Consider the following 16,889-nt stretch of genomic DNA (forward strand, 5'->3'; position numbering starts at 1 on the left):
GAGTCTATGTCAGTGTGTCTGCTAGGTGTCCATTACATCGTGTTTGTCCAAATGTTCTCTTTAATCAGAAAATGTATACAGGGTGTTTGAGCATGTGGGGGATTACATGGACAAAATGCACTAATGTTGAATATTCTGTATTGGTTTTAGTGTAATTCTTTCCTAATTCTTAGTTTATTCAATTCCGTCTCCTTGAGGCTGCTAGGTATGGAAATGAACACAGAGACACACATGAGTTTTTTCTTCTTCTTTGCCTGTGTAAATTGCAGCTATCACCTCAAGCCTTTTGAACAAGATTACCCAGATGGCCTTGCGTGGTGTGCCTGAAGTTTTATTTTCCTCCTCTCTCCCTGCCTCTCCTTCAGTGCTGCAGGGCAGAGGAGGGGGAGGCAGGGGAGCCTCCTGCAGACTGGGGGCCAGGCTGGAGGGCGGCAGCTGTGGCAAGGAGAGAGATCTGGGGGGGGGGGGGGGGGCGGGGGGGGGGGGCTGCAGAAGAGAGAGATGGGTTGGTAAACCTGCATCAACGGATGCCAGATACTGTGAACCTTCTGGCTGCCCCCAACCCCTCCGCCTGGCTGTGGCTGTCAAGGGGACCAGAATAGCCCTTGGAGTAGGAGCATGTAGTAGAGTGCTGGAGTGGGCTGCATGGGGGTGGAGGGGTAACTAGTGGGATTGAAGCAAAGGTATGAGGTATTGGTGAGTCTGACGATTCCAGTCGGCCAGCTCCCCAGCCTGGTGGTACTCGTGTGTACACAGTCCACTCCTGACCAGAGGAGGGCTGTTGTGTAGAGCTGTGGGAGTTGTCATTGAATTTCCTCTCACAGCACGCTGGACATAATCTGCCACTGGTTCTCTGCCCCGAGGAGGAATAGCATTTTAATACATTACGCCCAAGTCAAGATAAGGAATTATGCTGGGTTAAAACGCTCACCTGTTTATTATTCTGGCAGGTGACGGCCCACACTAATCTGCTCAACAGCCTCCCCCCCCCCTTCTCTCCTCCAACCCCACACCTCCCCCCCAGATCTCTGAGCTCTGAAGGAGTCGGGGGAGTGAAGGTAAGGTTGGCGGTGCTGGTGAGTTGAGATTCTCACCTGAGACAAATCTTAAGGGAATAGGTAGGAGGTGGCAGAGACAACACCCAAATAACCAGAACTGAGAGGCAGGAGGAAGTGAGAGACTGGTACTTCTTTGGGGGAAATAATACTCCTTTTGTTGCCTTTTGAGACCAATAAGCTCCAGTTATGTATCTTTGAATTGACATTTAACATTGTCATTTAGCAGACGCTCTTATCCAGAGCGACTTACAGTAAGTACAGGGACATTCCCCCGAGGCAAGTAGGGTGAAGTGCCTTGCCCAAGGACACAACGTCAGTTGGCACGGCCAGGAATCGAACCTGCAACCTTCTGATTACTAGTCCGATTCACTAACCGCTCAGCCACCTGACTCCCATTTAGAATTAGAGGTGCATGTTTCCTGTACTCCTGGAGTCAGGTTTCATATTCTTGACCTCACAAGCATTGGTTTGAGATCTTGCACTCCAATCTTTATTCCTTGACAACCGATCATTATCTTGTATTGAGGCGTGTAAAACTTTCAATGTGTAGAATATCATCCACCAAACATCCACATGGGTCATCCCCTGGCCACACGACTGCTTAGGGTCCATTTGACAATAAAAACACTCCTCAAACGCTGTCTTAAAGGAGTCAATTGTATCTTTCGTTTTTTTTGTTTTTTTTTTCAAAAACCCATTTGTTTGTTTTGTTAAGGTCTCGCTCTCCATCATAATGAATCACTTTTTTCATCTTGTTCTTATTTATTCTGCTGGCTGGAGGTAGAAAGGGCTGGTTGATGAGGGGCTGGAATGAACTGAGCCTTAGCCACAGCCTGAGGGCCGTGCGCATATCTTAGCATAAGTGATGGCCGACCGGAGGGCTGGAGCCTGGCTGAGAGCGCCCCCAGGACAGTCGGCACTGACAGATCATGTATTTATAGGTCTGTTGAAAGACCTCTATTGTGTCCCACATAGCCCCAGAGCATGTCTGTCCTCTGTATTATAATAAAGCCCCTGGCCTTACCACAATGATGGATGGGTGGCCCTCGAATGGCAAGCTCCCCCAGAATCATTAGAGCACTGCAGGTCTACCCGTGTTGGTGCAAAGGGGGCTTCTGGTTCTGAGCAATGCAGTCCAGTTTGGGCTTTTTAATCAACGACACGGTGTGGCTCTAAATTCCTAACAGAGAGAGAGTGAGGGAGAGAAAGAAAGATTGAATGAAAAAATTGATTGAGTGAGAGGGAATATATTGAGTGAGAGGGTGTATATAAGTGTGAAAGAAGGAGAGGGAGGGAGAGAGAGAGAGAGCTTGCTGATGTCACAGCCAAAGGGTTCGTTTGTAATTATCTCAGTAGCTTAAAACAGCCCTCAGGCTTCTTCAATACAGGTTTGAATGAGGATCCTATAGTGTCCATAGGCAGGCTTGCCACTGGGAAGACTTATCTACACATAGAAAGATCCGAACATCTGGGTAAATTGTAACTGAACAGCAATGTGTGGGTTGTGTTGTGTGTGGATGTGAGAGAGCAAGAGACAGACATGGAAAGAGAGAGTGAGAGCCGAGACAGACAGACAGAGAGATCGACAGACAGAGAAAGAAAGAAAGAAAGAGAGGAGGTAAGTGGGCACTGGATACATATGAAGAGACTTGGAAACTATCGAAAATGAAAACACAACTTGCGTTAGATATGCAGGGCAACCCCAACTCAGCCTCTCTGTGCCCTGAGCCACACAGGCAGAGTTGAGCTTGAGCCGTTTCCCAATCTCCCATTCCTCTGTTACCTCTGGAGGAGAATATCAATGATTCCCTCTTAGCGTACAGTGTGCGCCAAAGGGCCCACGGCGACCATATTCCAGCCTCAATTCCTCACCCCAAGCACACCATAACTCTAGGGCGGGACTGATAAATAAACTATAAAGAGCTCCGAGTATTAGGCAAGCACTACTGCCAAATTTCCACATGGAGCACTGTCACACGCACGAACGCGCGTGCACACACACATTGGCTGAAAGTCCTCTGAGACTGTTGGAGCTGGGGCTGGTAAGGGGGAGGTGAGAGTTGTTTTTGGACAATCATAGTGGTGGAGGTGCTCACTGAACCAAGTCCCTCCTGGTGGAAATCCTAAAAGGCCTCATTGACTCACAGTGGCAGGATTTCTGTTAGAGCTTTAACTTTGGGAATAATAACATCATGTAGGTCATGTAGGTACTCTGGAGAGTTCTAACACTCCCATTCTGTACTTCAGATATGTGTCTGCTGTCAGTACTGCTGGATTCTGAATCTCTGAAGCACAAGACATCATTGTCGGGTGTTGGGTCACATGGTTTCACTATTGCATGTCCATTTCAAACCTATCTAAAGCCCCAAAAGACAGGAGAGATTAACTCAGGTCTGACAGTCAGATGAAGACTAAAGGGAGAGAGAGAGAGAGAGAGAGAGAGAGAGAGAGAGAGAGAGAGAGAGAAAGATGAGATAGACAGAAAAAGGACATCACCTGACCAGTGTGCTTTCCCTGGCCTCTCATTAAGAATCGTTCCCTCTGTTTGTACTCCTGCTGTGCTGCCTGGATGGCCGCTGTAAGCAGCAGTGGTTTGGAAGTGTGGTGAGAGTAAATCCCCTGACCTTCACTAGTGGTGAATAAGCAGAGCCTGGGGAGGAGGGGCTGGTGGGGGCACAGCCACAAACCACAGCTACCCCCCCCCCCTCTGCCTTTTGAAGAAGAGTACTAATGACTTGAGAGAGACAGAGACAAGATCCCAGAGACACCATGACGAGAGGAGCATCTCAAATTAGCGCCGCCCCCTCCTTAAACCCCCGTCCTCTAAAAACTGTCGGATGTGGGTTTTCCTTGCACCATTCATCTTTTTCACTCTGACAGGCTGTGTCCCCAGTGAAGTCTAATTCCTTTTCAACTCTGTTGGAACTCTGTTGAAAAGGAAGTGAAAAAATAAGGGTGGACAATGTCTCATTACCTAGGCTGCCCCACAGGTTCAAATAAAACAACAACTTTGAAATCACACAGGGGTGCATAAAAGTATACATCTGCCCCTGTAAAAGACTAGGGAGCTCTGAAGTTGGGTTTCCAACTAAAGTCTGGCCTCAGAAGACACTTGACTCCCCAGCTATTCCACAACAACCTGCTAGCCATCTGCCTGGTCTAAAAACGGATTTACCTTCACCTTCACCATCTTTTCTCTCTCTGAGCTCCCACATGTTATTCTGCCATCGTGGACGCTTTCTTGACTAAACTAATAAATGCCTCGCACATTTCTGACTTGAAACAACATTTCTGACCCTAACCCCGAGCATTGGCGTCTTTGACCGCACAGGAGACGCTCTCAGTTTACCTTTAACCTACCGGAGAGTTCAAGTCTGTCATATGGGTATCTGGGCCACCGGAGGTTGAAATGAATTTGGCGAATTGCATCGCTACAGAAAGTGGACATTCTGCCAAAAGCGTTGAAGCCGAGACGACAGCACTCCGCATGGGGTTTCACTTTGGATGCGAGCCCGGCGGAAATATGTGAGAACAGCTGACAGCACTTGCGTGGAGCAGTCGTCTTGACTCAAACTATGTATTGAATGGCTGATTCAGTCAACCATCTGCAAAACGAAATCCGTCAAGGTAGCCTACTTACCCCCACCGGCCTCGTACCCTAAATGAGCTAGGCTATTGCAGGCTCTACAGGTGGAAGTATAGCAATCACCATATTTTCTCCACAATTTCTGAATTCATTTTAATACTGTTGTATACTATTGTATATCATACTATTGTATATCATATTATTCCAAAGATGATCAAATTACATAGTCGTGCCTATCTGATTCCAACCTGTTGGTTTAACATAACTAAAACATTGTTGAATACAATTGTATACAGACTCATCGACAGACATGTATACAACACATTGTTGATGCCTACTAGCATGAAAAAAGACAAAGTTTGAACCCAGCCTTTATTACAACTTATGTTGAAGATTTATTTCACATTTGTGAGCTACATTCCTCTTACCTCAAATCTAGGGAGAGTAGGTAGGTTGGTCATGTTAGAAACTTCATTTCAATATACGCTAAATGTGAGGGTGATCTTTAGATTGGGTGTTACAATAGGCTTGTATCAGTTCAGTCATGTATGAGGCAACAGATTTGTTTTAAAAAGATGTCAATTTCAATGTAAAAAAACACAAACAAACACGTATACAATGACAATATCATACAGTTTGCCACTCCAGAGGGTTATAACCCGCTGAATGAATTACCTTGGTTGTCTCTAGGATAACCTGTATTCCCTGTACAACAAGGCAATGATGTGACATTATAATAATAATTTACTTAGCATTTTCTTTAAGTGATTATAGAATTACCTATGACATAAAATCTTGATGAGACTAAAGTGAACTCTATTTAATAGCATAATCCAATAAGATAACTTCCATTCATGTAAAAACAACTTCATTTGTGGCACAATACTAAACCCTTTTAATCATGAGAAAAATAATGTAATTATTAATTAGTATATTCAATTCTATTGAAAAGCATTTATGGAAACGGAGATCTTGTACAGAAAACTAGGCAATTTGCCAGTGGGGAAACATCTAAGCACTGATAGAAGGGTGTGCACTACATGTACAATCAAACCCTTAAAAACATTGACAGGTAAAATTGAGAACATTAACCTAATGTAGGCTCAAAGTTTTAAAACAAACTTCATTTTGGGCTTCGGTGTATAATTCTTTTAAATTCACTCAAAAGGGGCTAGTAAACAATCAACAAATGTCCTTGAGATTTCAATAACTTATCAAATATTCTGTATCTTCTTATGGCAAAAAAAACTAATTTTGCACCTTTTTTTCTATAGGTGGTTCTCAAGTAAAAAGAAAAAGAAAAAATGACAAAAGAAACAAAACCAAAACGAAAAAACACAAGAGTCCGTACAGAGAGCTCCGCCCACGCAGAGCTCACGCCTAAAGTAAGTAAATAAGTCTAGCGCCTCCTGTGGTTGTGGAGGTCTCTAGTCCAGCTGCTCCTGTTTTATTCTGTTTGAGTTGGGCCCTCCTCTCTGGGGCGTCCTTCTCAGTTCCCTCCTCAGGACGTACTCGCTGAACTGGGACGAGTCCACGCCCCCACCACAGGAGCCCACGATCTCAAACCCACGCTGCTGCAGGCGCTCCAACACCTGGGGGCACCACGGAGAAGAAGAGGGGGGAGAGAGAGAGATGGTGAGCAGAAACTCAATGCCACACTGTCCACCCTTATAAACTCGCCCACACGCATACACGCACACGTGCACACACGCGACCGCTGCGTGTAGAACCAAACTTGTTTTGGAGCCGCCGATATCTTGTGAGTGAATTCCAAACTTTTTTATGGTATGTGGTTTTCGCAGACAAGCAGTCTTGCGCTTCCTGAATTGTGTAATGTTGCATCAAAATATAAACAAACTAGGCTTGTGTATAAAAACCAATGAGATGAAGCACAGTGTCAGCTAAACCATAATTTTAAATAAGGTATATGTTGGACTGCACAGACGACAAATAAAGCTGAATAAATAAGAGAAAAGAGGGACTTTTGTCACCTGAGAAAGAACCCTTCAGTCTCACAGCCTCATTTATCTTGATTGTTTGTGTGTGTGTGAGCGCATGCGCATGTTCATTTCTTCTTTGTGTGTGTGTGAGTGCGTGAGTTCATTTATTGTTTGTGTGAGTGTGCGCGAGCGAGCGTGCGTGTGTGGATACGTTCCTGATCCCCCCAGCCTCTCAGACATCTACAGACATGTCCGCCGGGCTCTAGGATCACATTCCATCAAAGAGGCCCCAGGGATCTCTGGGCCTTTTTCCCCCAAACCCCCCGCCCTCCCCGCCACTTGGCGCAGTCTGGGCTGATCAACCAGTCCCCCCCCCCTCCTCCTCCTTCCCCCAGCCCCAGGCCTTAGCCCCCGCCAAAACTACAAAGGCCCCCACCCCCCAAACGGCTGGCAGTCTCCCTCAACCCCGCCCGCCCCCCGCCCCCCGGCCACCAACCCCCCCCCCCCACCCACCCCTCCTCCCCTTCCCCCCAGCCTCCATTAGCCGCAGATACAGAACCCACCGCCGGCGTGCTTTAATAACCAAACAGGATTATGGGCCCTGCCTAGGGATAACCTGCCAAGGAGCACGCTCTTTCTGTCTCTCTCTTTCTCTCTCCTTCCATCTCTCTTTCTCTCTCTCCTGCATACATGGGCTAGAATGTAGAGTCGACTTCCTGCCTTCTAAAATGGAGACCGAGCCAGTTGTCTGATCTATTCACAAACACTTTAGGACTGTCATTTATTGACGTGCTTTGTGTCCTGTCTTTTGTCATCCTGATTAGTGGATGAGTGGTTTAGTTTGATCTAACTAAACCTGCTAGAATAGTTGTTGCAGTTGACTCTGTTGTAGTGTTGACATGTACTAGAGAGTACATAACAACACCATTGTAGCATGTTCATATGTCCTGCAGAAGCAGACACCCCCTCACCTGGACGGAGTTAAGATGGCAGTAGCCGTTGAGGGGAAAGCGAATGACGTGCGTGGAATCGTGGTTCCAGCCAGCGTTGACCGAGTTGCACATGACGTCGCCGATCTCGGGGAAGACGTCCTCGATGAGGGCCTTGTCGCCGCTCAGCGTGATCCTCTCGCCCAGGTCGGGCGCCACGCGCACCACCAGGCACTCGCAGGGCCGCGACACCCGGCCCTGCTCCCGGTCCAAGCGCCAGCGCTCCAGCTCGCTCAGCATGGGCTGCAGCTGGAAGTAGCGCGCCTCCTCGTACAACAGGCTGTAGTCCTGCAGGCGGGGGGGGGGGGGGGGGGGGGGTTAACGAGCAACAGTTAACAATACTATGACGTGGGGGGGGGGTCAGGGATAGAAGAAGCAGGGACAGAGAGCCGCGTGGGGTTTAAGTTCTTCGAAATTCAGACTCTCTTCGAACACTGTCAGTCTGAGAGACTCTTCTAGAAGCCCCACAGTGAGAGACCCAGAGGGCGGGGTGAACGCCCCCCCCCCCCCCCCCCGCGCGCGCGCGCGCGCGTCTACCGGGAGACCGGACCCTTCCGGGATGACAAAGGAGCAGAGCGGCGGAGATACTGAATGGGGAAGTCACACTGTGTTGCTTCATCTTTTTTTTCTCCTGTTTTTCTACTTTAAAATGGTCCCCTGATGTGAACATGGCCTCGGTCTGAACTTGAGCCAGTCTTTTAGTCTCTGCTTATTTTAGCTGACATACTTTCCACTGATTGAGTCACAGTGTGGACAGTTCATCAGATAATGTGATTATTTATTTTCTCCCAGGGCAAGTTAGTAATTAAAGGCTAAATGACACATAGGAGAGAGCTGACGGAATGCAAATGTGTCACATACAGTGAGGATCAACCTATCTCTGCTGGACACTTGTAGTGGGAACATATAGCCTCTGGTGTCAAATAGCATGTTCGCTATCGGGCTTTTCATTTTCATAACCTTACGTCTAAAATAACGACAATTGGGAATGTTGGGGGTTGTGGGAACAGCGGGATTTCCTTGTTAACAAAACATGGCTTGGCATGATGAGAATGATGGATTTCTTTCAGAATGGCTCCCCGTGAGACTAAAAGGAACTGAGAACGTGTCGGCAGCCCTTGACCGCCCTGAATACCACTGCTGGGGTGACTGATGGTACTCACTTTGAAGTCATCTGGGATGAGGAGCTTGGACGTCCTGAGGAAGTTGAGGATGTAGCGGAACATGTGTCCATCCCTGTCTATGAAGTAGTGCTGCTTCAGGCTGTCCAGGACTATGGGCTCTGTACCATCAAAGAGACGTCCGATTCTGGAGGAACGCACGGAGAGAGAGAGAGAGCGAGAGAGAGAGAGAGCGAGAGAGCGAGAGAGAGAGAGAGAGAGAGAGCGGGGGGGATACAACATGTCAACCACACAACATACAACATGTCTGTTGTTGGCCTGCAGAAAACGATTTGATTCCTCACAGCTGCTTTTACAGAAGGCAGAGCTGACACAGGTGTGTGAGCGTGAGCCAGCGCCGGAGATGACTCACTTCCGCGTGTCAACTCGGAAGCGATTGTTTCCCTTTACACCTTCGTCGAGAGACGCACACGTTGCCGTGCTCAACGCACACATACCGCCGAGAGCAAAAGAGCGAGAGAATGAGGGAGGGAGAAAGAGAGGGAGGGAGACAGAGATGAAATAGAGAGAGGCGGTGTGGTGTGGTCTGATGCCCCTGACCCCTCTGATGGAGGGGTCAGGGGCATGGCCAGCTGGTAGAGAGGTGCTGCAGGCAGGATGCCACGCCAAGGGCTGAGCCCCCAGCGACAGTACAGCCTCCCAGCCTCCAGATGGCCCTGCGCCCTTTGGCCCTTTACTGCTGCTGTGACATCTGTCAGAATAACTGAACTGCTTTTGTCTGTGCTCTGAATTTAGGACTTCCAGCCCCTGCAAATGTTTACGGCTTGAACACAACTGTGGGGTTGAAAGCCATTTTTCAGTTCAGTTTCAATGTTGTGTATTCAATTTCAATTCGTAGATAACGCAAGCATAAACCGTATGAAATAAGTTGCACGATAAATATAAATGCAATTAATTATGAGCACAATTCCCATGCACCAGCTGCTATTGCTCCTTGTTTAAACAAGGGCCTGCCTGTTCATTTCTGCCAAAAGGACTGTGAGCTCTTCATGATTGGACGAGGTTTGACATTACAGTCGCCGTGAATGCTGATGCATACAAACACATCTGGCGTGAGGACGTCAGCTCACTTTCTTAGTCTGAGTCATCCTATCTGAGAGAGTTATGCCCTGAAATCAACCACATTCTTCACATGGACGGAGGCATGTGAATACATACAAATATGTATATAGCTCATTCACTACTCTGCAGTTGCTGATTGACAATGACAGAAAAGTCTTAATTAAAGTAAAAAAAAAAAAAAAAAGTAGTTTTTTGTAAATACTGTCTGGCGTAGGAAACCGTATCTCTGTAATATAACAATAAAAAAACATTCAGCAGAATTTACATGTGACGTACAGGGGGGTTTTGAACCCAGGACTTCTTGATCTACGGTCAAGTACTCTACCACTGAGCTATACCCATCCCCACACATCATTATCTCCATGGATTGTTTAGCCGGTAGATCCAACAGGGGGCGCCTCTCACCTGGACTCTGGGTACTTTGTTAGTGTTGCCAGGCTGCTGGTGTACATGTGTCCTCCCACATCAATGTGCACGGGGGCGTTGGACTTGGTTAGCTGGGCGGGGGCTGGGATGCCCTGGTTACTCATGGGAGACGCTGGCGATCTGGTGATCATGGGTCTGGACATACTGGAGCGGTTATCCTGTCAAGTACATAAAAAAGACGTGTTAAGACAGCAGGAGACCAGATCAGACCTCTTAATGTCGTGGTTATTGATGATCACAGTACTTTTAACGGGTGAAACATTTTCAGAAAGTATTCTGAAACTGTCCTGTTCTGCAGTTCACAGAGAGGTTCAGGAATAATTTATCTCACTCATTGTTACAACATTGCCTAATATTTCCTGACCTTGACCTGAATGTAACCACAAGCAGGAGGCTCTATATCTGTGGGCTATCTCCTCCAAAACCAAATTAATTTGGAGCAGCAATCTCACAGAGAACAATCAGTCTAGATTTGAATAATGTAATAGGATTCTGAGGAAATGTTCCCAGCTAACCTAAAAGCACAATTAGCTGACAAGATTTTTTTACAAAATAAAAAAAATAAAAAAATTGAGAAGATAAAAAGAGCGAAGAAATGGAATGTGACTATGCATTGGTAAAAAACAACAACAACAAAAACAATATCTGAAACAAAAAACTAAAACCACGTACATTTTCAAGTATGTAAGGGGAATTCCCCAGTAGCCATGCATGCACGCAAAAGGCTGAAAGGTGACAGGTCCAACACACAACTGGCCCGGAAAACAATTTGTTTGAGACAATAGCCTGTACCGGACTTATCCATTACCTGTGCGGGCATTACTGTAGTTGGCGAAGTAGACACAGAATGATCATTCTGCTTTAAAGATGCTGCAGGTATGTTGTCGCCTCTGACTGTGAACATGAACGCTGGGTCCCTGCATTCCCCGGTTCTTAACGGGATTCGTTTTAAGGACGCGTGTACGGACAAATCCACAGAACTGATTGGACGCGGTCGTTTTCTCGTTTTCTGATGCGTTAAGTCCATGATATCCGTTTCGTCCATTGCAACAGAGACTTAAGTCGGAGATTCTCTCGGGTTTCACCTTCGGGTTTCACCACCTTCTTAATAGAGATACAGCGCACACACCGAGACGGCGTAGGCTATAAATGCGGCAGTCGCACTGAGAAGCTTCTAAGCAATGGCTGGGAGAAGTCAAAGCCCCCGACAACATTAGCATTGTTGTGCCCTCGGGTCTTTTGGATTGTCGCTTTTTTAATAGCAGATAATGTCGCGTTTTTAGACCAACAGCAAACCTCTGCTAATGACTATTTTACAAAGGGAGCCCCTCGTTGAACTTTTAAGCACCCATAAGGTGAATGTCGAGTCCAAATAACACATCTGGATTGCGACCTGCCCAGTGAACTCTTGAGAATCTTTCTTTGCCCTGTCCTGCTCCTAAAGCTATCCTTTGTTCTTTCTGAACTTTCAAGCCATAACATGCAGATAACACGTTAGCAGCACCGAAGTGAAATTCACTACATTTTCGGTCATATCACTGGCAACACATCTCCACACTTTGAGCAAATAGGGCAACAGCCGCTATATAACTCATCCAACTAGCCTAACAGTATCCAGTAACGAATCGAATGGTATCTTAACCACAGAGGCGGTTTCTGTTCGAGATTAAAACCAGTTACACCATTCACTGGACAAATGTCCCCAGGGCAGCTGTGACCTCACATGAACGGCTGACCTTTCCACAGACATTTTATAGTCTCTGCATGCTGCAACCTCTCCTTTCTCCTCACATGTGTGATTATGTATTTCCTGAACAATGCCTTACATTGATTGTAAGAAAGTTGGTGGAGTAGGATCCCTTTTTTTAAATTAAATAACCTGCATGTCCTTCCCAAACATGTTTTTTTTATGGTAAAAGATTATCTGTTACAGTGTAAAGAGACGGTATTATTTGTGATAAAGGGTTATTCTGTCCTGATCATTTTGCTATAGAGACACTGTTGCACCTTCGTAAAGTGTAGCCATGTCCAGCTATGAAGACTTCAGAGTATTTGTAGATCTGATCAGCTGTGACCACAGGCAATGATTCCTGCCTCTTTCAGAAGAAACAGACTGCATTTCCTTCCACAATGTTCCGAATGATAAATGCACAAATCACAAACGCCCCTCAGAAAGTGGCACCATCAGAACACCAGGCCTGTAGCCGCTAATGTTGACACTCAAATCTCCACACCACACAAATGCCTGACGCGTGTGTTCAATCATAATACCACCCCTCCATGTCTTCCTTGTAACGAGAAGGGAATCCGTTAATTAAAAAAATTAATTCAGGAATATGTTCGGAATAAATTGATTAACAGAAACCACTGTGGCTCTACGTCTCGTTGGCAGTGTGGGTTTCACACCTAGATACCCAATTAGCAATTAAGCCTGCCTCTGAGTGCAGGCCTCCACTGCGGTGTGTGATCCTGGCCTGATTTGCATGCCGTTTGTGCACGCGCTGATAAGCCCAGGCAGCAGCCATGCATAGTTTTTTTTTTAATTCAACTCCAGAATCCCTTGCAGAAGGCAGAGGAGGCCTTCGGGGCGAAGGGGAGAGAAATCACACGGCTGCTCTTCAAAAGGGGACCTGTGTAAGGCATCCGCCAGTGTGCGTGGGATCACACTCAGAATGCAGGTAATTTGTTCCTTGACTAATTTGTGGAGATGATGTTGGTGCTGCTGGTGGTGGTGTGTATGCAGAGGGAAAGAGACACAGAGAGAGAGGGAAAGGGAGTTTGTGTCTGTGGAGTAAGTTCTGGAATTGGATTTCCTCATAGCTTAGACATAGCCTCGTGAAATATTGTTCGGCTTCATAAAAAAAGGCTGTGCGTCTGTGGATGACCTCCTGTAATACGTGTAGCATAACTCATCCTGGCTCAAATGAGGAGAGAAAGAGAGGGAGAGAGAGATGCACAGTGGACCAGTTTTGAAAATAAACAACTTGTACTACATTGGGCCAGGCCTCTTTAGCTACAAAAATGTTGGTTTCAAAACATAAAACCTCTATTGACAGTCACTGTGTCATAGAAGCCTACAGGATATGAGTGACACTACAGTAGCCTCTATATAATATATAATGCTGTTACATCTGGACTGGAAAACTTAACTTCTGGAAGCACTTTACTGTAGCCCCTCTGCAACAGTTATCCCACCTGTTGCCTTTAGTTTTTCTGTATGATATCTAAAAAATCTAAACACACAAGTGAATTAATCAGTTCTCTTTAGACAGCTGTGTTCTGGTCCACTTCAAACACTCACAATGTCTCATGTAGCAAGTGGTCTGTCTGTTTACCCAAAGTGCACAATTTAAATACACAATTTAAATACCCGCAACTTCACAATTTTGTCAAACTGTCATGGAGGAATAAACGCTGTGGTTGTTGGAACTGTAATTTTCAAGCATGATCTCTGTAGAAAACATGCTGTGGTATGTGGCAATGAACCTCTTTTCCAACCTGTTGCAGCCAAGTCATAAATGTAAACATTACAGCCAAATTACCAGGCACATGCAGGATGAGATAAAGCAAATGGAATGGTCTGGATGTCACATCAATGTTACTCCAAGCTATGTCAACCAATCCCCCACTGCAACGCAGATGAGTATTGCTAATAAGTTTGGGCCGGTCAGACTTGAGTTTACATAATGTAGGCTGTCTTTCTCTGCCTGTGGGTGTTTGTTTGAGAAGACCAGAGCAACAGAGCAACCCACATCTATATTTGCAGATGATTCAGTTTTACCTCAACCAAGTAACTGAAGTTAATGACAAGCTCTGTATCTCCAATGCATGTTTATAAAGGTTTACATGACTAATAATGAATAGAAGACAGATGGTGATGACAACCTTGTCCTAATTTTGTGACTCTAACATACCAGCTGATCAGTAAGCCAATTCAGTTTACAGAAATGTAACCCAGTGTGAAATGCTTTCTCTGAGGTTGTCATAATAGCGCCCTCCAGTGAACACAATACAAATTTAAAAACCACGCAACCTAACTCCTTCAAATGTGCACCCCCCCCCCCCCCCCTTATAAACTGGTTATAAGGACATCCAACTATTTAAATTGGTGACCTTGAATAAACGTAGAGTACAAATGCATAAGTTTTATTTAGTATTGAATGTGTATTGAATGGCCGTAGGGCCGTATTTGCGGGAGCAGAAGTTCAAAGAACTGCATTCCCAAGATATGTAATTGCAACAAGGAGCCAAATTCTGATGCATCCTTGCCATCCTTCAATCTAATATACAGAGAAAATAAAATCAGTTGCGTCTAACACAGGCAAATGATCTTGGTCTTGAAATATCTACATTTTCAGTTTCAAATTAAAACTTTATTTTTTACCATACAGAATTTAATAAAAAATCATAGAGCCAGACTTCCGCCCAGAAGTGTTGGATTTGTACAGTCGCATTTTAGCCTTGGAGTTCCCTTGGTATACGGCTTAAGGTCAGCCCCACAAGAAATGGGTAACAAAAGACAAGTAGGTTAGCCTTCAGTTTAACTTGGATTGCAAAAATGTAGTCTTGTTACAAAGTAGCGGAGAGTGTACTACAAAGAGATTATTCAAAGAATCTGCATTGACGTATGTAAAATAGGTACCTCCTGTCTTACAAAATAAGAAAACCCCTCCGGCAAAATTACTCCACAATGGCGTCTTTCATTAGTGGATCTGGGGCAGTCAGGAAATGAAACTGGTTTGGGACTAACTGACTAGACTAGAAAAAACTGTATCGACATGCTTAATCGAGGTTTGTGTAAGTATGTGACAAGTATTCCAAGAGGGACACGGCGACGATAATGCGTTCAGGGCTGAAACAACGCGCCAGAAGCGAATTCGCATGGACGATAGCTATGTGTTTCCCCAACAAGGTCGTCGTATTCGGTTGAAATACAGTCAAATTGAGTATTTTCAACTACGATTTCGTAACATCACCACATACATGCACTTGTAAAACAACGAACAATTTCCAGTAAATGGTTAAACATTTTTTGTAAGAACTGTGGAGCTCATCGTCTGGCACATGCGTAAAAGCGGCTGCGCCTTGAATGCCCCAGTCAAACCAGCCTTGGAAATAATAGCAAACCAAATAAATCTCCGCTTACCTGAAACATAGATCGGCATAAAGTATCTTTTTGAGCACCTTTTCCCTCCGATTTCTGCCGCGATCTGCTTCCCTTCCTACACCAGTGAGAAATGCAATAGCTTGGCTAAGGTAGACAGAACAAAATACAGAGAATACTTGCTCCAGGGCTCCGAAACCCCTCAAGGCAAAGATCAGGATACAATTAGCTCATGTCTCTCTACCCCAGTCTCAACCAATCTGCAGAATAAAACTCCGAGCAAAAGAGCAGATCACAACAGCAGTGTGTCGGCCTTTTTAGAATGTTATGTGTTATAAACCGAATAAAGAAATCTAGCTATTTTGGGGAATACGACACTCTCACTCACTCTTGCCTCCAACTTGCCTATTGCCTCCCTCTCTCGAACAGAAAAGCTGATTTTAATCGTTATGATTAGTTTTGATGGAACGTTCCCTCAGGCGATTTCTACAAATGGATGGGGTGTTTCTTTGCCAAGGAGGAAAAGCAGCACATGATGATAATTATATAGATTGTTAGTAGAGTCTTTTGATATATTTTTTCTCACTCAATGTATCTTGTAAAAGATAAATGGGTACTACATGTAGGCCTACATCATACACAACTTGTTGATAATAATCAACTTTAAATCAACGGAATGGGTTCAAATAGAAATTCTACACCAGATATTCCTTTTTTTGTGCTTTTGGCTAAAATCCCAAATGACGTAGTTATATAAATAAGCACTTGCAGCTTGCTTTGCCCCAATCAAGTCTGAATCAGTGCCCCGGGCTGATGCGAGAGCTCATTTCAAATGTTCAACCATGCATAATTTCAGGAAGATTGAAGCTCTTCTGAAGCTTTTAGCTTCAAACTGCTGGATTGCAACAGTAAAGGGCATTAACCAGTATGTTTGAATTACATCTTCTCAAACATATTTGTTGGACATAATATGCTATATTGTTATTATTGTTATCTAGATGTTAAAGAATCTGATGTTGTCTTACTGCTCATCTCAATATAGACCTACATTTAGAATAGGACAGGGAAGATGAAAAAAAAAGATGATCAACACAAGCTCCAGGATTACACACAATCAACTAACATTTGACTGAAGTGGAATTCTTCCGGTCTCTCTCTCTCTCTCTCTCTCTCTCTCTCTCTCTCTCTCGCTCTCTCTCTCTCTCTCTCTCTCTCTCTCTCTCTCCTCTCTCTCTCTCTCTCTCTCTCTCTCTCTCTGTGTCTTTCTTTCTGTGTCTTTCTTTCTGTCTCTCTCGCCCCCTGCTGTCAGAAACACTAGCTCGTCAGGGTGGATGAAGCCACAATGCAAATCCACATCTCACAGACTTCAGCAACACTGCCCCCATCAACAGCAAATTCCAAAAGCTGTGGAATTCTATCAACACCGATGCATTTCTGCAGATCTAGTTTTTCCCTGGCATGTTCTAGTACAGAGGCTACAGATGATCAGTGTAATTGCTTTTGGAGGAAGAGCCTGCCCACCGTATGTGCCACCCAGAGCAGA

General features: G+C 45.3%; 1 protein-coding gene across 2 annotated transcripts; it reads right to left on the reverse strand.

Annotated features, from left to right (window-relative positions):
- Positions 1–5,014: 5,014 nt before the first annotated feature.
- On the reverse strand, positions 5,015–15,774 carry LOC134036708 (BTB/POZ domain-containing protein KCTD1). 2 transcript variants are annotated; one of them, XM_062481761.1, is made up of 5 exons: positions 15,389–15,774; positions 10,222–10,400; positions 8,737–8,881; positions 7,556–7,861; positions 5,015–6,236 (listed from the first exon to the last, which is right to left on the reverse strand). In XM_062481761.1, exons 1-5 carry the CDS (start codon positions 15,395–15,397, stop codon positions 6,072–6,074), a joined length of 804 nt encoding a protein of 267 aa, XP_062337745.1. In that variant the 5' UTR covers positions 15,398–15,774; the 3' UTR covers positions 5,015–6,071. The 2 variants fall into 2 exon arrangements, with proteins under 2 accessions (XP_062337745.1, XP_062337744.1); XM_062481760.1 differs by lacking the exon at positions 15,389–15,774 and adding an exon at positions 11,051–12,063.
- Positions 15,775–16,889: the final 1,115 nt, after the last annotated feature.

The sequence above is a fragment of the Osmerus eperlanus genome, chromosome 16 (genome assembly GCF_963692335.1).
Source record: "Osmerus eperlanus chromosome 16, fOsmEpe2.1, whole genome shotgun sequence".
NCBI classification, from domain to species: Eukaryota; Metazoa; Chordata; class Actinopteri; order Osmeriformes; family Osmeridae; genus Osmerus; species Osmerus eperlanus.